This window comes from Pristis pectinata, chromosome 9, assembly GCF_009764475.1.
Source record: "Pristis pectinata isolate sPriPec2 chromosome 9, sPriPec2.1.pri, whole genome shotgun sequence".
Classification (NCBI taxonomy): Eukaryota; Metazoa; Chordata; class Chondrichthyes; order Rhinopristiformes; family Pristidae; genus Pristis; species Pristis pectinata.
The window spans coordinates 33956176-33979969 of NC_067413.1; the positions used below are offsets into that span (position 1 = coordinate 33956176).

At 44.1% G+C, this 23794-nt stretch overlaps 1 protein-coding gene across 1 annotated transcript in view; it reads left to right on the top strand.

Annotated features, from left to right (window-relative positions):
* tshz1 (teashirt zinc finger homeobox 1) overlaps window positions 1-16988 on the top strand; it is an 88131-nt gene extending 71143 nt beyond the window's left edge. Inside the window, exon 2 of the mRNA XM_052023571.1 lies at window positions 12813-16988. Within this exon, the coding sequence (XP_051879531.1) occupies window positions 12813-15916 (3104 nt within the window). The 3' untranslated portion in view covers window positions 15917-16988. The remainder of the gene's footprint in view (window positions 1-12812) is intronic.
* The last annotated feature ends 6806 nt before the right edge of the window (window positions 16989-23794 follow it).

The following is a 23794-nucleotide window of genomic DNA, read 5'->3' on the forward strand; positions in this document are numbered from 1 at the left end:
GGTAAATGCGCTGATTTAATGAAGAGAGTGTTGTAGAATTGTTCCCTTTCATCACAGCCTAAGAAGAACTATGTTGCATTCAAGGCAAGGGAGACCACAAGAGGATACATAAATCTCTCTCACTCTCACAAGCCCCAACAGCTCCCTTTTCAAAGAAAATTAAAACAGTTTTTTAAAATAATAACTTTAAATTCAATGTAATCTATTTGAATTTGCTGAAATGTATCTATGAATACATGCATCTTGCAGATTATTAAAAAATGTTTTTTAAATGCCACCCTTGTTTTAAGTGGTTTTTATGCTCCCTTGTTAAAATCTCACTTAAAAATCATGAATGCAAGTGTTGTTTCTACGGAGGTACTGAAGTGGAAAAGAGCATCTGTAGGTACCTTCCAGCCATCTTCCCCATGGGCAGAATATCAAATCAAATGGTGATCAAATGCACACTTATAGTAAAAAGAAAAGAGGGAAAGTCTGTTTGGTTCTGTCAAGGTGAGTTGAATACTGACACAAGCCTTCACTACTTTTGTTTACACCAGATTTGATTCCTGCTGGACATTTGATTTTATTAATGTAATAAATAGTCTTTTTTTCCCCCTGCCCATCACACAATTGGCAATAAAAGAAAGTGATACTGATTCTGGCTGATGGATTATAAATCATTTGAGATGAAATTGCAAGATAATTTGAAAACTTAACAGTTTGCATTTTGCAGTTGGGATCGTTTTGCAGACTTGCAGTTTTTTTTAACGACCATCTTGCATTTTATTAGTGGCTTGTTGAGACATCTATCACACCGTTCCTCTCCTGTTAGCAGTGGACATGTTACTGCATTAAGGAGAGTTGCACCATTGACGCCCGCATTAGCTGGTCCAAAAAAGATAGCTGTATTTTCATTGACACTCAATGCATTACCATAATTGGCTTTTCTACATGATAGGGCAGAGGAAATAATAATGTCATTTTATTTACAGCCAGAGTGTCCCTTTATGAGACTTCTCCAAGTTTCTGCCGTGCTGTGTAGGTCAAATGACATCTTTTGATCACTGCTGTCCAAAGATATCAACGCTGAGTGGCAAGTAATGGAGACCCAATGACAAACCAAATCTGGCAAAGAAATAAGATTGCCAGTTTCCTATTAAACAGCCTGCTAAACAGCGTAGCATCACTGTGTCTGCTATGAACCTACCCTGACCACCTAAATCAGTGGAGTGAAAGGAGACTGAATTGAACATTAGCGCTGCAAATGACTGCAATGATTGCCACTGCCCGCCCACACATATTCCATCCCCATCTCCTCGCCCCACTTCTCCCTCTCCCCCTACCAAAAAAAAATAAGCCGGCAAACAGTGTGAATTACAGTTACCCGTTTTTTTATCCGATTTGATTTTCATTCTGCTTGACTCTGATGTTCTGATCTGGTTTATTTAGGGTTTGACATCAGCCAAATGGTGTAGCGGGATATCTCTGACAGATATTCTTATCGATTTAACAACTTGCGCATTGGGGAGAATGCTATTTCTTTCACATACTTCTCTCTGCTGGTTATATTCATTCTTGATCTGTGAATTAAAAGAAATACACATTTATATCCATACTTATTATGATGGACTTGAGTGCTCGGAAGTTATCTCAGGATATTTTAGTCCAGATTTTCACACAACATTTTAATTTGTTCCCTTTGGCTTATTTGTATATAAAGAAACCTCAGGGTCATATTTTCTTTTGTGTGTTAATGTAGATTTTTGTTTGCTGATGTGTCCCCTCTCTTTTACCGTTGGTTCACTCCCATTCTTATACACCTTGCTATCCAGTAATGATGAGAATAGATCCTGAAATGTCTGCTGTGTTAAGTTGGAATTGCTGTGAGCCCCAAGGCTTTGCCAGCCCAATCTCTTGTTCCCTCAATAACGGACCCATCTTGCTTTCCACCACAGTGTCAACTGTCTAGGTGAGCCAGGCCCATTCCTATGTGAAGTGACAATGTGTTCGGAGGGGTTGCCACCTCTGCTGTCATGAGTGGCCTGACCCATCTCTTGGAAGTAACTTATCCAACAAAAGAATGATTTTTATTTAGACCATTGAATTGTTAACATAAGAACTGAGCAGATTGTTATTGTATCCTTTAAACTGATCAGAGTTAGGTAAAGTACTTGAGGTGCAACACAGAATTAACATAGAACGATGCAGTGCAGTGGATAATCATTCAAGGAGGAAAGAAGTTATTCGGCTGGAAAGAGTGTAAAGAAGATATATGAGGACGTTGCCAGGATTCGAGAGCCTGAGTTATAGAGAGAGGTTGGGCAGGCTAGGACTTCATTCCTCAGTAATTGCTAATTTGTTAACTATTGTCACATGTACCAAGATTCAGTTTTTGTTTGCATGCTATCCAGACAGATCATTCTATACATAAGTACATCGAGGTAGTACAAAAGGGAAGACAATAACAGAATGCAGAATATAGTGTTACAGTTACAGGGAAAGTGCAGTGCAGGCAGACAAATAAAGTGCAAGGGCCGTGACGAAGTAGATTGAGTGATCAAGAGTTCATCTTTATTGTACAAGAGGTCTGTTCAAGAGTCTTATAACAGTGGGATAGAAGGTGTCCTTGAGCCTGATGGTACGTGTTCTCAAGCTTTTGTATCTTCTGCCCGATGGAAGGGATAAGAAGAGAGAATGATTGGGGTGGGAATGGTCTTTGGAACACAGGAGACTGATGGATAACCTTACAGAAATGTATAAAATCATGAGGGGCACATATAGGTGAATGCACACAGTCATTTCTCCCAGTTGAAGGGAACCAAAAACTAGAGGGCCTAGGTTTAAGGTGAGAGGGGAAAGATTTAAAAGAGACCTGAGGGGCAATTTCTTTACACAGAGGGTGGCAGGTACGTGGAATAAGCTGCCAGAGAATGTAGTTGGGGCAAGTACAATAACAGCATTTAAAAGACATTTGGATAAGTGTATGCATAGGAAAGGTTTAGAGGGATATGGGCCAAAAATGGGCAAATGGGACTAGTTTAGGCGTGAACCTTGGTTGGCATGGACGACTTGGGCTGAAGGGCCTGTTTCCATGTTGTATGATTCTATTCAACCCATTGTGCCTGTACTAACTTTTTGAACGAGCTCTCCAGTTCATCCCCTTCTCCTATTTCCCTAGTTGTTCCCGATCTTGTACTTTTCCAATTTCCTACTGCTTTCCTGCCCATTTCAGGCAGTGCATCACACAACATAACACCATAACATCTAACAAGACCTCTTGGGCTCTTATGCCAATAACCTTTATTTCTGGCATTTCCAGTGGTGGGAGATACACTAAATGGCAAATGGCATGACTTCCATTAAATGACTTTTTAATTCTCCTGTCAATAAAGTGGTTGAACACCCCATCAACCCAAGCTAACTAAACACGTGTAAGTTATGTTTAATTTATTGTTGAAGTTTATGTTAAGTTGTGTTTGTCCTCGTCTTGTAATGTACTGTGCCGCATTTGCAAAAAGCTAATCTTCATGGCATTTATACCCTGCGTATGTATGCCTATTGGCAATAATAAACTTGAAATGGAGCTTAAGCTTCCTAAGGTAAGGTCTACAAAGCTTCCCTTACTCCATCGTGGCAGTTTTTACAATCTAAGAAAGCATTAGCTAATTGGAATCTGGGGAATGAATTTATAAAGAAGCCATTCAGCCCAATTTGCTCATGTCAGCGCTTTGAACGAGTACTCTGATTGGTTCCCATTCCCTGCCCTTCCTCCACAGCCCAACTAATGTCTGCTTCCCAGGTAATTATCCAATTCCCTTTTGGAAAAGTTCCAACTGAATGAAAATCAAAAAATAAAACTGCAGATGCTGGAAATCTGAAATAAAAACAGAAAATGTTGGGTGCATCTGTGGGGAATGAAAAGTTAATGTTTCAGTCTGAGACTCTTCTGTCAGAACTGGCAAAGAGAGAAAACCCAGAGCAACACATAAAATGCTGGAGGACCTCAGCGGGTCAGGCAGCATCTATGGAGGGAAATGGACAGTTGACATTTCAGGTCGAGACCCTTCATTCGGACTGGAGAGAAAGAGGGGAGATAGCCGGTATAAAAAGGTGGGGGGAAGGGGTGGAGTGAGAGCTGGCAGCTGATAGGTGGATCCAGGTGAGGGGGGAATGTTGATAGGCAGGTGAGGGAGGGTGGGAATGATGTAAGAAGCCGGGAGGTGATAGGTGGAAGTAACAAAGGGCTGAAGAAGATGGAATCCGATAGTGGAACATGGAATAAAGGGAAGGAGGTGAAGAGGGGAACTGGTGGGAGGAGTGTGTGGGTGATGGGTAGTTGGAGAGGGCAGGGGAGGGGAAAGAGATGGGGTGATGGGGCCGGTGGGATAAGGAACAGAAAAGGGACAGAGGGGAGTGGTTACCAGAAGTTAGAGAAATCAAAAACCCATTATTTTTCAGTAGTAGAGAAGACGGGAGCGAGGGATAGGATAAAGAGAATATCACTCAGAAGGTGAAAACAAATGGGTTAACGTGGCAGTTGGAAGCACATTATGTGTCTTTGTTTGTGTAATGTTTTGCTAATAGCAGGGCTGTGGGACATGCCCAGCAAGGCGGACTATACTAACAGAAGAAGAAACTAGATGTTGAGTCCATGAGGTTGCAACATGCCCAGATGGAAATGAGGTGCTGTTCCCAAAATTGTGTTGGGCTTAGCTGTATCAGTACAGGAGACCACAGACCAATAGGTTAGAGTGTAAGTGGGATGGGGAATTTCAATCACACAAAACGCTGGAGGAACTCATCAGGTCAGGCAGCATCTCTGGAGGGAAATGGACAGTTGACATTTCAACGTCAACTGTCCATTTCCTTCCTTAGATGCTGCCTGACCTGCTGAGTTCCTCCAGCGTTTTGTATGTTGCTCCAGATTCTAGCGTTGCAGTCTCTTGTATCTCCTCTGGAGAATTTTAATGCTCTGCCCTACTCCTACCAGAGAACTTTTATTTCCTGTCCTACTTCCACTTTGACCTATCTGCCTGTGACCTGCTGTACTGTTAGAACGCCCAAGACAAGCTTGAGGAACAGCACCTCATCTTCCTGCTGGTCACTTTGCAGCCTGCAGGACTCAATGTCATAGAGCATAGAACAGTATAGCACAGGAACAGGCCCTTTGGCCCACGATGTTGTGCTGAACTAATTAAACTAGTAATTAAAAGCTTACTAATCTAGTCCCTTCTGCCTACATGTCCATATCCCTCCATTCTCTGCATATTCATGTGCCTATCTAAGAGCCCCTTAAATGCCTCTATCATATTTGCTTCCACTACCACCACAGGCAGTGCATTCTAGGCACCTACCACTCTCTGTGTAAACAAACTTGCCCCGTACATCTCCTTTGAACTTACGCCCTCTCACCTTAAATACATGCCCTCTAGTATTAGACATTTCAACGCTGGGAAAAAGATATCGGCTGTCTACTCTATCTATGCCTCTCATAATCTTATAAACTTCTATCAGGTCTCCCCTCAGCCTCCGCTGCTCCAGAGAAAACATCCCAAATTTGTCCAACCTCTCCTCATAGTACATGCTCTCTAATCCAGCCAGCATCCGAGTAAACCTCTTCCACACCCTCTCCAAAACCTAAATAAAATTCTAATTCTAGTATCAAATTCTATAACATTAAGTTCCAAATAAATCCACTTCCACCACCTCTGCAGACAATGTACTCCAGATCACAACAACCATTGCATAAAATAAATCCTCCTCTTGCTTCTGGTTCTCTTAAAAAAAAGATCAAAGATTTTAGTTCTATCTTTCTTCTGAAGAGTGAAGAGGCTGACTTTATTTCATTGGAGAACTAAGGTGAGAGGTCAAAGTTCATAGTGCAGAGGCAGCAAGTGCTTGGGGCCACACCAATAATTATCAAGAGCATTAATAACATGCATGGACACTTGCATGCATGCATATTATGCATTTTTAACATGCTGCTCCAAGTGTGGTCAAATTTAACTTTGTGGGGGCTGGAAAACAGCAATTTGGAAGAAAAAATATCAAGTCATCAAGAAGACGGCTCCATCATTAAAAAAGCAGAAGATTACAGGAGAAAGGGGAGCGTGAGGTTCATGGAAAGTGGAAGTGATTGGGGTGAAAACGCTTTGAATAAATGTTATAAAATCATCTCATCTTCTGAACATCTCCTTACCTTTTAATAACAAATATGCTCCACTCATCCACTGAATGTGATTTTTAATTTGGTAAATTAATTGTTCCTTGCAAGAAACATGCATTAATTTGATATGTGGCCAGCGTATTAGAATACTCAGGGAGGGTAGGGAGCTGATGTGCACCAGAGAACTGTTTGAAATCACATAAAGGGTTTACATTACGTAAGCAACGTGCCTCGTGATGCAGTGCATTGGTTATTCATTTTCTGGCTTGCAGCCTTTTTCACTGAGGGACTTTTGTTAAAAACCAGTGGTAGCTAGAGTTCTAAAGAGACCACGGGCCAAAATGTTGTCATGTTGTGTGATGCATATTGTGGCTATGTCGTTCATGGTTTAGCCTCTGGTACAAATTAAGTTCGGTTATTTGGTGATGCAAATCCAGGAGGGAGGTGAGATGGCTTTGAAGAGTATCATTAATGCAGAAGATAGGGGTAGAAGCTCCTTGAATAAATCACATGAACTTCTGTAAATCTCCCTACCCTTAAGAAACAGAAAACAGCCTTTTCCTTCAGTGGGAAACAACCTTGAAATCTGAGGACAACCTCCAGCACCTACCAAACCCCTGGCCATTCCCCACGAGACAGCTACATTCCCCAGGGAGTCCCTGAGAAGGTGAGGCCTTTGAAGCTTTGTTGGCATTAATTGAGGCAGATGAAAAATAATCTTCTTTTGTCTTTTGCACTTAAATTTCACCAATCTTTTTCAAAGTTTGTGATGCAGGTGGTAATGTTAAGGGTAAATGCTGGCAAAATTCAGCTTGCTCATGTTGCCACAGGCATAATCTGTGCTACAAAGAGAAGAAGGGTGTTCATTTAAATAGCATCCCGTGATGTCCTTGACATTCAAGTTAATGAAATACTTCTGAATTGCAGTCACTGAATCAGTGCAGGAAATGCAGCAGCCTATTTGTGCACAGTAAGCTCCCACAAACAACAATGCAATATTGACTAGATAATATTTTCCGGTGTTTGTTGAAGAATAAATATTAGTCACAACACTGACAAAAAATGATTACTTGCTTTTCCTCAGGATAGTTCCATGGGATCTATTATGAACTCTTCCATCCCCCAAGAGAGCAGGCAGACATTTCTTTTAAAATCTTATCCAAAAGGCAGCATCTCCGGCAGTGTAGCACTTCCTCAGTGTTGCACTTCAGTGGGAGTAAGTAACGTACTCACAATAAATATAAGATTGATGAAGCTGAACTTTACTAGCAGCTGCTATGGATTGAAACTTAGGTTTCAGGTGAAGGGGTGAGGTGGAGCATTTATGACCTGATATTTTATTTATAAGCAAATAGTTGTTTCACTCTCTTGTAGATAACCAGTTTGAATTATGTTAAAGCAGGAATGTTATAGCAGGTAGAGACACAAGAGACTGCAGATGCTGGAATCTGGAGCAACACACAAAATGCTGGAGGAACTTGGCAGGTCAGGAAGCATCTATGGAGGGAAATGGACAGTCGATATTTTGGGTCGAGACCCTTCATCTGGACTAATGGAAATCTAAAGTTTGTCTAACCACTGTCTTTTATCTTCAATTCTGAGCAAAGACAGAAACCATGAAAATAATGTACTCACAATAAAGTAACCATGCCTTGCTAGTTTAGGGTTGTTAGATCAGTTATAGAAATGGTTTCTTTAGTCCAAGTGAAGGGTTTCAGCCTGAAACATCGACTGTCCATTTCTCTCCATAGATGCTGCTTGACCTGCTGAGTTCCTGCAGTGTTTTGTGTGTTGCTCCATGTTATGGCAAGTGTCTTTTTATCAATACAGATACTTGCGCAATTCATTCATTGGCATTGATTTAACAGATCTATGTACTTTAAAAATTTTTGGCAGATCACTGTTGGAGAACAATTTTTACCAGTGGTCCCAAATTCTAATCTGCCTATTGGTTAAGCTCTAAACTTTTTCCTGAAACAAATCAACAACCTTGATTTTGTTTTTCCAAACTCTTTTAAAAAGTGCTGGCATGAGTTGTCCCGCAAATTTTGGTCAGGTGGTATCAACCCTGAGCCAAGAACCAATGAATAGTTCTGCTCTGCCATTAGCCTCCCACATCTCATCTCCTCGCCTTATTAGTCCTCACCTCTCATTTTCATGATTAAATTCCATCTGCCATTTCACTGCCCGTCTTACCAACTCATCTAAATGAAAGGGATAAAAGACAGTAGCTGATGGTGAAGTGTTTTCTACATTTAGAGGACTTTCCCAACCTTGCTACATAAAACGCTTCAATTTATGAGCTAGGTCATTGAATGCCCTCTGATCTACCTCCCCAACTGGATGCCTTGCCACCTTACAGAGTTGTTAGATCAGGTATGGAAACGGTTTCTTTCTTTGCTCACTGTTGAAGATAAAATATAGTGGTTAGAAAAACTTTAGATTTCCATTAGTGGCTGGGAATTAGCATTCCAACCACATGCCAGATGTGGCTTTGGTCGACAACAACTGCACTGCATATATTTAGTATGGTTAACGTAACAAAACACACCAAAGCAGTTGCACAGGAGCATTATCAAACCAAGAGTGATTTCAAACATTAGGGTGGATGGGCAAAAGCAGATTCAAAGGGAGAAGTTTTAAGGATTGGGTAGAAAGGTGGAGATATCTAAGGAGGGAATTCTAGAGCTTGAGGTCTCAGCAACTTAAGCTGGAGTGATTAAGTCCAGGGATCCTCTCGAGGAGGAATGAGAGCTCTTGGAGGTTCATGGAGCTAGAGGAGAGATGGGATCATGGAAGTATTTGAAAACAAGCGGAAGAATGTCATAATTGAGATGTTGCTTAAGTGGAAACCAATGTAAGTCAGCAAGTAAAGAGGTGAGAAGCAAGTAGGACCTTGGAGGTAGGAAATGGGCAGCAAGATTTTTGTTGACCTCAACATCATGGAGATTACGAAAGGCCAACCAGATATACGTTGCTGTAAATGTACCCCATGTTTATCCTTGTTCCCTGCATAAAGGACCACTTCTCTTAGCTACAGTGCATCTCAACATGTTGCCGCCTGTAACAGTCATTCATTAAAACTGTTGAACATCACCTTAGTATCTATTGTTTGTGGCATTTACCTGGAGATTTAAACAAAAAAACCTCATTGGAGGATTACATTCATTTAAATAGTTTTGCTTGATGACTTTAATTCTTTCTCATTTTATATTCATTCGAGCTGCCTTTTTGCGGTTTGTTTCAGTTGTGAGACATCACTTCTGCTATTTTGGCTCTCTAAAAGAAATTATAACATTTTGGCAGACAAATCCTTGTTAGGTGCATTTTTCTCTTAAAGCATAATGCAGCTATAAGTGTAAATGCATTTATATCAATGATCTGCTATAAACAATCTGTTTCAATTAGACCCTGCCACATCTCAGCAGTTTTTGAAAGCAACACATCTGACTAATCTCCAATAGGAAAGTTTTGTGGGGTTAAGTTGTAATTTGATGGAATGAAATATAGGAAAGGGAATTTTTTTTAATCAGTCATCTCCCATTGTAAGGTTGCAATTAATACACAATTACAATGTGGGTAAAATACTCTAAGTACTTAAAGAAATTGTCATGTTTCTGCATTAGCATTTTAGAACATTGAATAGAATGATAATTTAGTAAACTAAAATAGTGCAATACACTGTATTACTTAACATTAAAAAGAAATCTGGCTCAGCATGAGAATTCCTAATGGGGTGGAAACACAATCTCCTTCTTCATCTTCTACTTCAGGCAGTCCCTCGGGATTGAAGATGACTTGCTTCCCGTCTGGTTCTGTGGTTTTAGAGCTGGCTGATGAGGCAAGAGTGGGACCCATAAGTAGGGCAGGAGGCGCTGGATGGGGTGGATAGTTTGGGAGGTGATGCTCTCCTTTCACCAGTTACGCTGAGTTTTTGTGTGCTTCTGACAAATGGTCCTTGATCTTCACGGGGTCCTTGAGATCTTCAACATCAGTCCATCCAGTGTTGCTTTGAGGCCTGGTTGATGGACATTACAGAGCGAATTAGGCAGTAGTCAGTCTAACAGTCACCAGTATCTGGGACTCTGTGGGTAATGGGGACATCCCGTGCACTGTCTTGCGATGACATGGTCGGGACTAGTGCCTGGATAAGAGATGTTGCCGCTGAGGTCTTATGGTTGTCTCTCTGACAAAACAGCATTGGTTTATAACAAGACCACGTTGTTAGGATTTGGACCATGTGCACTTGCTAAAATTTAATGATTTATTTCCCTAGGATTAACACTGTCAATTGATCTAATGACCAGTATAAATTTTACAAAAAATTTTACAGACACTGCTATGCAAAAATTAGTCTGATCTTAAATAAACCACAGAGTGCCAGAAACACTCGGCAGGTCGGGGATCATCTACAGAGGTGGAGCAAGGCTAATGTTTCAGCTCATTGACCTTCCTTCAGAACTGGGAAAGGTTAGAAGTAAATGTTTCCTGATGCAGGGAGAAGGTAGGAGGAGCAGAGAGAATGAAAGGGAAAGTCGGTGATGAGGGAGGGCAGATGGGGCTGAAGGATACATGTGGTGCTGCTGATGCCTGTTAGAGGGTGGTAAAGGTGTTAGTGAATAACAAGGTACAATGAGGAGGTGCAAACAGGACAACTAAATATCTGGAAGTACCCTTGGAGAGAGGGAAACAGCACAACTGTGGATGTTGGAAGTCTGATCTAAAGAGGCTGCAGTTACTGATAGAACATAGAACATGGAACAGTACAGCACAGAAACAGGCCCTCTGACCCACAATGTCTGTGCCGAGCATAACGCTGAATTAAATGAATCCCTTCTGCCTGCACATGATCCATATCCCTCCATTCCCTGCATATTCATGTGCCTGTTTAAAGCCTCCTGAAAGCCACTATTGCATCTGCCTCCACTACCACCCCAGGCACCTAGCACACTCTACTTAAAAAAAAACTTGCCCCTTAAACATCTCCCCTCTCAACTTAAAATTAAGCCCTTTAGTATTCGACATTTCCACCCTGTGAAAAAAATTCTGGCAGTTTACCCTATGCCAGATGACCTGAAGTTTCCCACTGCTGCAGTATCTTTTTGGGTCAGTCTGCTCTTTCCCAGTGTTGCTGCTCCTGTTCCATTAGCACCAGAGCTTTTCGAACTTGAACCCCAGCTTCTCTGGTGGAGCCAAGATTTAACTGTGAATTGCTGGATGGGATCAAGGGCCTGAATGCCCTGACACCAGCTTCTAACATCTTCAGTGCGCTCATCAGGGACTTCTGTCCCCTCTGAATCAGAAAGTATTCAGTCCCACTCTAGAGACCTGAGCTCAGAAATCTAGACCAACGGTGACTGTGCAAAACTGAGGAACTGCTCCATTGTCGGGGGTGACATTTTCCAGTGGCATGTAAAGAATACCAAGGCAATAGTCTGACAAAGAGTTAGGTCCTGATGCACGGTTTTGACACAAACCTCGACAATTCCTTTCCTCCCACAGACGTTGCTTGGCCCACTGAGTTGACCACTTTGCACTACGATGGACTTCGTTCTTTGTTGTTCTAATTGTGTTCTTTCTTGTATAATTTTGTATAATTTATGTTTAATTTATGTTTTTCTTGTGAATGTTGTGTCTCTAATGTTGTGTCGCTCATGCTATGTGCCTGTGATGCTGCTGCAAGTAAGTTTTTCATTGCACCTGTGCATACATGTACTTGTGCATATGTTGATAAACTTTGACTTTGACTCCAGCAGGTTGATGCTGCAGGTTCCATCATCTGTATTCTTTTGTGTCTCCTCGTTATCTTTGGCGCCTGGCCAATGTTAACCCCTCCATCACTGCCGTTAAAGGCCGGTTATCTAATAAGTATCACATTGTTGTTTATGGAGACACAAGAAACCGCAGATGCTGGAAATCTGGAGCAACACACAAAAAGCTGGAGGAGCTCAACAGGTTAGGCAGCATCTATAGAGGGAAATGAACAGTCGAGACCCTTAATTGGGACTGAAAGGTAGTGGGGAAATAGCCAGTATAAAAAGGAAGGGAGAAGGGGTGGAGCAAGAGCTGGCAGGTGATAGGTGGATCAAGGTGAGGGTGGGGGGGGGGTGACAGGCAGGTGAGGAAGGGGGAGAGTGGGAATGATGTAAGAAGCTGGGAGGTGATAGGTGGAAGTAACAAAGAGCTGAAGAAGATGGAATCTGATAGGAGAGGACAGTGGAACATGGAAGGAGGTGAGGGAACCCTTGGGAGGAGTGTGTAGGTGATAGGCAGATTGAGAGGGTGCGGAGGGGGAAGAGATGGGGTGATGGGAGCTGGTGGGATAAGGAAAAAGACATTATATTTATGGAATCTTGCTGTACACACAGTGGCTGGCTTGTTCCCAACATTTAAGCAATGACCAGATGTCAAGAAATTAGCTTTGAGATGTCCAGAGATTCACTGTTAGACCTTTGTCTAAATTAGTGGATTTTTGACTGTGGGGGAGGGAATGACTCTGGGTAGAAATGGGGCAGAGTTTCGATCCAGTCATGTCCCAGTGGATTGGAAGGGACTGATTGACCTTCTCCTGTCCTGAAAAGCGTGATCCTTTGAACTGACAGTGTGTTGCCCCCGGCGTGCTCACCCCGAGTAACGTTGTACTTCTCTATCTTTCCTTTGCCAGCGTATGTTCCCGAAGAAGAGCTGAAGGCAGCTGACCTGAACGAAGACCTGCCCGAGGAGGAGCTGCCTCCGGCAGGCGACCAGGACCACGAGTTCCTCTGCCCTGAGGAGGAAGAAGAGAGCAAAGAAGTGGCCAGCTGCCAGAACTCGCCGGCCAGCACACCGGCCAATCCTGACCCAGGCTACGGGTCGCCCGCCAGTGACACCAGCGACCAGCTGGCCGACCTGCGGAGCGTCTCGTCCAAGGACGGGCAGGAGCGGGAGGAGGGGCTGGGCGAGGACGGGCTGCAGGCCTCGCGGGACAGTCTGGCGCAGATGAAGGCGGCCTATTCCAACCTGCTGAGCAGCTCCTACTGGAGCAGCCTGGGCCTGGACCTGAAGACCACCAACCAGGCCAGTGCCAGCGGCAGCAGCAACGGCAGCAGCCACAACGGCAATGGTGGAGGGGTGGGCTATGACTGGCACCAGGCTGCCCTGGCCAAGACGCTCCAGCAGACCTCCTATGGGATCATCCCTGAGCCCAGCCTGTTCAGCACCGTGCAGTTGTACAGGCAGCAGAACAAACTGTTTGGGTCGGTGTTCACCGGCGCCAGCAAGTTCCGCTGCAAGGACTGCAGCTCGGCCTATGACACCCTGGTGGAACTGACCGTGCACATGAACGAGACCGGCCACTACCGCGACGACAACCGCGACCGGGACTCTGACAACCCTCGCAAGTGGTCCAAGCCCAGGAAGCGCTCCCTCATGGAGATGGAGGGCAAGGAGGATGCCCAGAAAGTCCTCAAGTGCATGTACTGCGGCCACTCCTTCGAGTCCCTGCAGGACCTCAGCGTCCACATGATCAAGACCAAGCACTACCAGAAGGTGCCCCTCAAGGAGCCTGTGCCGGCCCTGGCTTCCAAGCTCCTGCCCCCCAACAAGAGGAGGGCGCAGCAGGAACCTCCTCCCTGCTCTCCAGAATCTGCCCCCAACCCCTCGGGCCTACCTGCCGGAGAGTCGGCCTCAGCCCAGAAAGCGGCCAACCCTTACGTGACTCCCAACAATCGCTACGGCTACCAGAACGGCGCTAGCTACACCTGGCAGTTCGAGGCCCGGAAGGCGCAGATCCTCAAGTGCATGGAGTGCGGGAGTTCCCATGACACCTTGCAGCAGCTGACGGCGCACATGATGGTGACCGGCCACTTCCTCAAGGTCACCAACTCCGCCTCCAAGAAGGGCAAGCAGCTGGTGTTTGACGCGGTGGCCGAGGAGAAGATCCAGTCCATTCCCTTGCCTCCCTCCACCCCGGCGCGGCTGGTGGTGCCTACTGCTCAGGCCAAGCCAGAAACCTCACCGCCTCTGCTGGCCGACGAGAGGAAGGAGCAGGAGGAAGATGCGGCGGAAGAGGACGAGAAGGAGAAGGAGATAAAGGAGGAGAGGGACGATCCTGAGGAAAAGTTTGAGTCCACTTCCCAGTACCAGTATCTGCGGGAGGAAGATCTGGATGAGAGCCCCAAAGGCGGTATTGATATTCTGAAGTCTCTGGAGAACACAGTCACCACCGCCATCAACAAAGCCCAGAACGGCGCTCCTACGTGGGGAGGCTATCCAAGCATTCACGCTGCCTATCAGCTCTCAGGAGCGATCAGACCCTTCCAGGCAACAGGGCAGAACGTCCAATCGACCCCGTTCTACGCCAACAACTTAAAGCCCCCATCTTCCGAGCATCTTGCCGTGGTGGAGCCCTCAGAGTGCCAGTCCCCGCCGCCTCAGAAGAGCAATGTCCATGCCATGGAGGAGCTGGTGGAGAAGGTCACGGGCAAGATGACCGTCAAGGCTGAAGAGAAGGCGGTGGAGAAAGAGCGGATGGCCGCACCCAGGATCAAGGTGACCTGCGGCTCCTCGTCCCCGGCCGTGAGGGACCCTCCCAGAGCTGAAGACAGCGATGCGTCAACGCAACCGTCAAGAAACAGCGACGGCCAGGAGGTGAAAGTGAAGAAGGAGAGCAATTTGGAGGGCGCGTTCCCAAACGGGACAGAGTGTTTGAGGTCAACAGTCAGCAATGGCTGTAACAGTATGGCAATTATCACTGACCAGTCACCCGAGTCACCATTTGTCAATCCACTCAGTGCTCTCCAGTCAATTATGAACACACACTTAGGCAAGGCAGCCAAGCCCCTAAGTCCCAGCCTTGACCCATTGGCCATGCTATACAAAATCAGCAACAGTGTGCTGGATAAGCCCATATTCCCTGCCACTCAGGTCAAGCAGGCGGACATTGTGGATCGGTACTACTACGAAAACAATGATCAGCCAATAGACTTAACCAAATCAAAAAGCAACAAGAAGCTCATTTCTGCCATGACAGAAACGATTCTCTCCACGTCACGGGAAAACGCGCTGTTGGACATCTCCGATATGGTGAAGAACCTCACAGGGCGGCTGACGCCCAAGTCGTCAACCCCCTCGACGGTGTCGGAAAAGTCGGAAGCCGACGTCAGCAGCTTCGAGGATACCTTGGAGGATATCTCTCCAGTACAGAAGAGAAAGGGCAGGCAGTCTAACTGGAACCCCCAACATCTCTTGATGCTCCAAGCTCAGTTTGCAGCCAGCTTACGGGAATCTTCCGAAGGCAAATACATCATGTCGGACTTAAACCTCCATGAGCGGGTGCACATTTCAAAGTTCACTGGCCTCTCCATGACCACGATAAGCCATTGGCTAGCCAATGTCAAGTATCAGTTGAGAAGGACAGGTGGAACGAAATTCCTGAAGAACTTAGACACAGGTCACCCGGTTTTCTTCTGTAATGATTGTGCCTCCCAGTTTAGGACTCCTTCCAGCTACATAGCTCACCTAGAGACTCACTTAGGGTTTTCTATGAAGGATCTCTCCAAGTTATCAGTAGAGCAGCTTCGTGAGCAGCAGGCAGTTTCTAAGGTGATACCAAATAGGTCTGTGAACTCAGTCGGGATGTCAGAGGAGGATGTAAACTCGACATTCCAGTGTAAAATGTGCAACAGGACATTTGTAAGCAAACATGCGGTCAAATTGCACCTTAGCAAAACACATGGCAAGTCTCCAGAGGACCATCTGTTATATGTAACTGAGTTTGAGAAACAATAGTACCCAGGTAAGCAGATACGCTCCCATGCACCTACTGTATACACAGAGCATGATGGAATCAATTCAGCATGGGTTTAATGAATGTTTTCCTCATATGTCCAGACAGCTTCTTATCTGTATTTTGGTTTGTTGTCAGCACTTTCTAACAAATAATCACCAGGCTCATGAAAGCAGGGAAATCATGTTGAATCTTTATACCAGTCTGGCCTCAACTGGTGTATTGTGTTAAGTTCTGGTCTCCTCATTGTAGGATGTAAAGGTATTACAGAAGGTCCAGGGAAGATTTACGAGTTACAGGGATGGATTGGAGAAGATTGGGCAGTTTTCTTTGGAGAAGAGAGGGCTGAGGGAAGATCTGATGGAAGTATATAAAATAATGAGGGGTATAGACAGAGTGGATGGTGGGACCTGTTCCCGTTGGTAGAGGGGTCGAGGCCTAGAGGTCACGGGGACAAAATAAAGGGGAATAGAATTAAGAGTGGCGTGAGGACAAACTTTTCAAAGCAGTGCGTGGATAGAATCTTCTGTTGTGGAGGAGGCAGGTTCCATTGTTGCCTTCCTGGGGGAAATTGAATAAATATATGGTGGAGAAAAATTTGCAAGGCTACAGAAATAGGTCTGGTGTGTGGAACTAGCGAGTTACTCTGGTAGAGAGCTGGCACAGATACAATGAGCTGAATGGCCTCCTACTGCGCTGTAACCAAACTATGGTTCTATGAATCAGTATCAGATTTACTCTCACTGATTTATATGAAGTGAAATTTGTTGTTTTGTGGCAGCAGCACAGTGCAAAGACATAAAATTACCATAAATTACAAAAATAAATAAATACTACAACAAAAAAGGAATAACAAGGTAGTGTTCATGGGTTCATGGACCATTCAGAAATTTGATGGGAGAGGGGAAGAAGCTGTTCCTGAATCATTGAGTGTGGGTCTTAAGGCTCCTGTACTTCATCCCTGATGGTAGTAACGAGAAGAGAGCATGTCACATATGAAAGACATGGCAGCAGTTCCCTTCTTTATCTGGAGTCCTGTGGCCATGCAGTCTGTTTTCCACACATATATGTGTATGTGTACGTATATATATATATATATATATATATATATATATATATATATATATATATAGAAAGAGAGAGAGAGAGAGAGAGAGAGAGAGAGAGAGAGAGATAAAATAATGAAATATATAAACATATTGTTTCAGGTGAGCACATACTTAAGTTTGACAGTAGCGGGCTTGCCTTAAGTAACACTAGGAAAGGGGAAAAAACACATTATTATTAAAATGTAATGACATCTTTGCAATTCATTATTTTACATTATTACCCTTTAAACTTTAAACTGAAACTGTCAACATAATTCCAAAATACCAGCTGCGGTATTGTGTGAAAAGAAATAAAGGTTATATTTGAACCTGTATTTTATATTAAAGGTTGTATTATTACATGTGGTTGTGATGCACTTTTGTAACTTAAGTGGCACTTTTGAAAGTCTTTAGTTCAGAGATGAAGTGTGACAGGAATTATAGTTTTTGCTGTTTTCAGTTGCCTAAGCTTAAACTTCTCATGTTGAATATTAAGAATGAAAATATCAACTATAAGCAGAAGCCAAGGGTATTTGGGGATTGTGTTCTTTGAATGAATTATCAAACACAGTATTTTTAATGTTTTGGAAGGAATGTCAAATACATCCACAAAATTGTTGGTGGGAACTGCAGCTGAGAATCATAATTTCTGTATTTTGCTTATCGTTTATTGAGGAATTGAGGGTCATGAGGAACTGGCACAGAAGAGAAGTTGAGGCCAGCATAGATCATATTGAATGGTGGGACAGCTTGACGATCGTGGTAGCCTACTCTTGCTGCTATTTTCTTGTGTTCTTGTCTTTAGAATATTAAGAAAAGCTCACATAAATTGATACACTGAGCACATAAGGACAGAGTTTCACCTTTGGTGGCCAGTACTAAATGCAAATGAAAGTATCGCTCAGCCTAGTACTCACTGTTGAGTTTGCAACAATGTTTAGGGATATGGAGAAAGAATTGGTTAGGCCATGGTCTCATTGAATGACAGAATAGACTCAAGGGGTTTGATGGCTTCCTCCTGTTCCTTCCTGTGTGTCTTTGGGAAGGAAGTATGAGGGTGTCCGATGTTTGTACCTGTCTACCCGAGTTAAATTGAATTTTCAGGAAATTGAGGCAGATGGAGGGAAGCTATTTTTACTGCTTGGGAATATGATGTGAAGGGCAGGGTCCTTTCTGGACAGGGCGTTGGAAGCTTGAAGCTGTCTTTTGCAAGCTGCAATTGATGTCAGGTTGATGGCTGATTCCAAGTCTTGTTCCAAGTGTTTAGGGAGATGGGTTTAGGTCACAAATCAGCCATAGGCTCATTGAATGATGGGGCAGACTCAATGGCCTCATCCTCTTCCTGTGTGCCTTTGGGAAGGTGGTGGAAGGATATTTGAGGTCCTTGTACCCATTCAGCACCTGGATTCCTGACTCACTTTGTATGGTGATGCTGATTGAATGGGTTGTGAAGGCATGAGAAGATAATAAGAATGGTGGACTTGGGATCAGAATGTCTGCTTGATCTGACAAATGAACTTCAACGCAGAGGTTTAACTTAATTTAGACAGATCTTGTGCACAACATTGAGGAGAGTAAAGTTAGCCATGGCTAATGGCGTACAACACCAAATATCAAAATATTCATTTTGTTTTGTTTGCTTATTCATTCATTGGATATCATCACTGGCAAGGCCAGCATTTATTGCCCATCCCTAATTGCCATTGAACTGACTGGTTATTTCAGAGGGCAGCTAAGAGTCTGGAGATTCATATAGACCAGACTGGATCACAGATTTCTTCAAGGTCGTTAGTGAACCAAATGGGTTTTCACAACTATCCAGTGATTACATGACATTAGTAATACTCACTTTCTCATTCCAGATTTATTTAATTAACAATTGGCATCCCTCTTTTGTTGTGGTAGGATTTGAGCTCATCTCTAGATCATTCAACTTGGACTCTGGATTACAAACCCTGATTGGAAGTTGCAGCTATATAAAACTTTGGTTAGGCCGCACTTGGAGTATTGTGCGCAATTCTGGTCGCCCCATTACAGGAAGGATGTGGAAGCTTTGGAAAGGTACAGAAGAGATTTACCAGGATGCTGCCTGGATTAGAGGGTATGAGCTATAAGGAGGGTTGGACAAGCTTGGATTGTTTTCTCTGGAGCATTGGAGGCTGAGGGGAGACCTGATAGAGGTTTATAAAATTATGAGAGGCATAGATAGGGTAGACAGTCAGAATCTTTTTCCCAGGGTAGAAATGTCAACTACTAGAGGACATGCTTTTAAGGTGAGAGGAGGAAAGTTTAAGGAAAATGTGCGGTATGTTATTTTACACAGAGAGTGGTGGGTGCCTGGAACGGGCTGCCAGTAGTGGTGGTGGAAGCAGATAAAACAGTGGTGTTTAAGATGCTTTTAGATAGACACATGAATATGCAGGGAATGGAGGGATATGAATCATGTGCAGGCAAAAGAGATTTAGTTTAATTTGGCATCATGTTTGGAACAGACAACATGAGCTGAAGGGCCTGTTCCTGTGCTGTATGTTCTATGATATGCAACCATCACATTCCTTTGCCCCTGACTACAATGTCCGTCATGGTTTTCCAATGATGTCAATTGAAAGGTAAATGGTACAGGCCACAACACATTTGATGCCATTGCCCAAGATGTGAACATCATCTCCCTCAATCACCATGGTCTTCCACTAGCGCATTAAGGATAAGTGCCCAATTTGCTTGGGGGACGCACAGTGAATTTGGCTGATCACACTCGGTCAGCTCTCCAAAAATCAAACCTCACAATTTCAGCTCCATGAGAGTGAGAAGGAGGGGCACTGAAGCCGGATGCAGTACTCCAAACACTCAGTGCTAAAGGCCACATTCTGGGCTTTTCTCCCATGTTAGTGCATCCATTCCACTTTGCCTGCTAGCCTGGGACCACCTCCTGAGAGCCACGGGCACTTGATTGGCGGTTAATTGCTGACAGTGGGTATTACGAGAGTTGGATATGGAAACTGCAAAGTGAAGTAGCAGATATTCTAATGAGTTTGACTCCTCGCTTGCCCTTCTCCGTTCTTGTTGGTAATGAAGAGCTGTCGCCATTGTGTAAAGGCTCGTTTCAGACATCCAAAATGCATATCATTTTTTTTATGTGTTGATAATACAGATGATTGCCACACAGACTCCTTGCAATAAAAATCATAAATGATGCCTGGCGTAGCCAGAGCTGGCACGTTTATTGTGCTGTCGACTTGTGTTTGTCCAGCTGAGATGGAGTGTTGAAGAAAACAACAACAGGATTTAAATGCTTAAGGGGAACATCCAGGATACAGAGTACTGAGAACACACTATCACAATATGTTTGGTTCCCTCCACAAAAGACAGCAGGAACTTCTTATACATGCTGGGATCCCTCTGGTCTGTACCAAAGAACTTTGGGTTTAAATGAGGGGTGGGAGATGCCTACATATTTTTCCCTATAGATGCTAATTTATTTCTAGCCAGAGAGATGACAGACTGAGGCGAATGATACACATGCATTCTGGTAATTGTAGAGGGCTGCAAAGAGAAACATAGGCAGGGCCTTAGTTGTTTTGGGACAAAACAGCAGCATAATTTCAAATTGATATGAAAAGTGAGCTTTCAATGCATTTGTTATCCCAGGAAATATACAGCAAGGAAAGCTCATTTCAAAGGGCAATGTGCAATCTCCGCTATGGTTTCCTAACTTGTATAATGGATTGGCGTAATGGAATGCTGTGGCCCCAGAGATTCTCCCCGGATTAAACATTAGATTTTCATATTAAGGTCCGCAAATTGGGTGGAACCCTGCCATTTTGCTGCATTGAGGTGCTTGGAACGCAATGCAGTTGAGACACAGCATGCACAGCTGGAGAGCAAGATTTGTCTTTGTGAGTTGAAAAAGCATTGCAGGGGGTAAAGAATCCAGCAAACAAAATAATGCAAAATTGTCTTGCAATGCAGCTGCTTAATAAATTACAAAGGTACAGCAACTCCCAAATCTGCCACCCAGACCACTTAAAAAGACAAGTCCAATAGTGCATGGGAACACCATCAACTGTAGATTCCCTTATCAGTCATAAACCATCCTGACTTGGAAATCTATCTCTGCTCCTTCATCATCACTGGGTCTAAGTCCTGGAACTTCACTGTTACGCCCAAGTCCTGGATCACCCAACAGCACTGTGGGAGCATCTTCACCAGAAGCACTGCAGCAGATCAAAGAGACAGCTCACCACTATCTTCTCGAAGATATCTACAGATTGGCAATAAAAACTGCAAGAGAAACAGAAATGCTGGAAGAACTCAGCCAGTCAATCAGCATCTGTGGAAGTTGATGTTTCTGATCAGGAACTTTTCTTCAGAACTGGGGTGGGGTGGGGGGGGGGTGGGGGGGGGTTGGTGGGGGAAGAGTAGAGAGTTTACAGTTTTCAAAGCAGAGCTGGGGGTTGGGGGAGGAGAGAGTGTAAGATAAAGGACCATATGGAGTTTGGTTAAGACACAAGAGACTGCAGATGCTGGAATCAGGAACTCAGCGGGTCAGATAGCATCTGTGGAGGGAAATGGACAGTTGATGTTTCAGGTTGAGATCCTTCATCAGTCTGGATGTCATCTGTGACTGCCCATTTCCCTCCACAGATGCTGCCTGACTCACTGAGTTCCTCCATCATTTTGTTTGTTGGTTAAGACAGATCAGACAGCAAGGAGCAAGTGTACTGAATGTTAGGAAGGCACTTTATAGAGACAGGGTGAGAAGGAGGACAAACATGGTAATGGGAAATGATGAGAGGACAGTTCACCTGAAGTTGGAGAACTCAGTGTTCATTCCACAAGGTTGCAAAGTGCCCAGACAGAAGATAAAATGTTGGCACAAGGGACGACAGTTGTTGGAATCTGTAGCAACAAACAAGATGCTGGAGGAACTCAGTGGATTAGGCAGCATCCATGGAGGGAAATGGACAGTCGATGTTTCGGGTTGAGACCCTTCATCTGGACCTTCATTCAATCCAGATGAAGGGTCTTAACCCAAAACATCAACTGCCCATTTCCCTCCACAGGTGCTGCCTGACCCGCTGACTCCCTCCAGCATCTTGTTTGTTGTGGAAGATAATATGTTTATGTTGGCTCTCACTATGGCAGTGGAAAAGGCCATTAGGAGTGGGACTGGGAATTAAAGTGGCCTGCAGCAGGAAGCTCAGGGGGCAGGGCTGAGTGCAGGTACTCTGCAAAGTGATCACCTAATTAAAGGTGGCCCACCTGAGATGGACACATTCTGTAAATGAATAAAAAAAACTTGCCTGAAATACCTGAAAAGTCAATACGACATTTTCATTTGAGAGCTAACTAGATCCGAATTAGAAATATTAAAGCAAAGATATGCCATGACAAACACTGTGATGTCCAATTTATTCCTTGTCTGAGAAGAGTCTGATCATTTCTAAATGATGACAGTCTACCTCAAGCATGGAATAAAGCTGTGTAAATATGGTGACAACCTTTCGCCTGTTCTTTTCCTTCAGCATGTCTGGGGAGATTTAAAATAAAAGAGAAGGCATTTTGTTTACTTAAGATTTAATGAAGATTATTACAGACACAGAGGGAGCTTTAACACACTCATGCCATGCAAGCAGCCTCTTTACTAACCTCCAGAGGCCACTGATTGGCATCTTCAAGGCCTTGTGAGTCTTTGACTATTAAAATATTGAGGCAGACCAAATACTTCATCTGAATGATGTGGAAAATTTCTGTAAATGCTATTTTCCAGTTTTTAAACAAGCAACGGAAGTGCCAATTGCAACTTTTAAACAAGCAGCAAAAATACAGATTCCAAGTCTATTATGGTCTCAAGGAATTGCTTAGTTCAATGCTACACTGTAGTTTACAGTGATGGAATGGCCAGTGGGTGCCATCAATTTACCTAATTCTCAGAGGTAAAATTTCTAGGTACAATGTGGATTTTGGTGGGTGAAGTGAGGCAAGGCCATCATCTATTGATCTTGGAGGTCCAACATCACAAGTCCCAGGACATCACTGTGGGAGCTACTCAAGATATTGTCCTAGCCCCAGCCATCCTCACCTGCTTCATCAATGGCCTTCCATCCATAATATGGCCAGAAGGGGGGATGTTAGCTGACAACTGCACCCTGTTCAATTCTGATTTCAAATCCTCCACTAATGAAGCAGCCCATGCTTGCAGGCAGCAAGACCTACACCACACTCAGGCATGGGCTGATATGTGGCAGGTAACATTCATTCAAAAGTTCCAGGCAAGAATATTTCCAATGAAAGAGACTCTAACCATCTATGCTTAATGTTCAATGATATTACCATTGCCTAGAGCCAAAATCACCAAAATTCTAGGGGTCACCAATGACCAGAAACTCAGTTGGACCAGCCATCGAACTGTGGCTACAAGAGCAGGTCTGAGTCTGGGTGCCTGTAGAGAATGACTCACTACCTGGCAGCTCAGATAGTTTCCACCATCCACAAAGCAAGTCAGGAGTGTGGTGGATGAGTGCAGGCCCAACAATACTCAAGCAGCTCAGCACCATCCAAGTCAAAGCATTCCCCTTGATTGGCACCCATCCACCACTCTATATGTTCACTCCCTCCACCACTGCTGTACAGTGGCTGCAGTGTGTACAATTTACAGAATGTATTGCAGGTATCTACCCAGGCCAGCAACTCCCAAACCTGTGGCCTCTACCACCAGTAAGGACAAGAGCTTCAGTGCATGGGAGCACCCCCACCTGCAGAATCCCCTCCAGGTTGCTGGTCACCTTGACT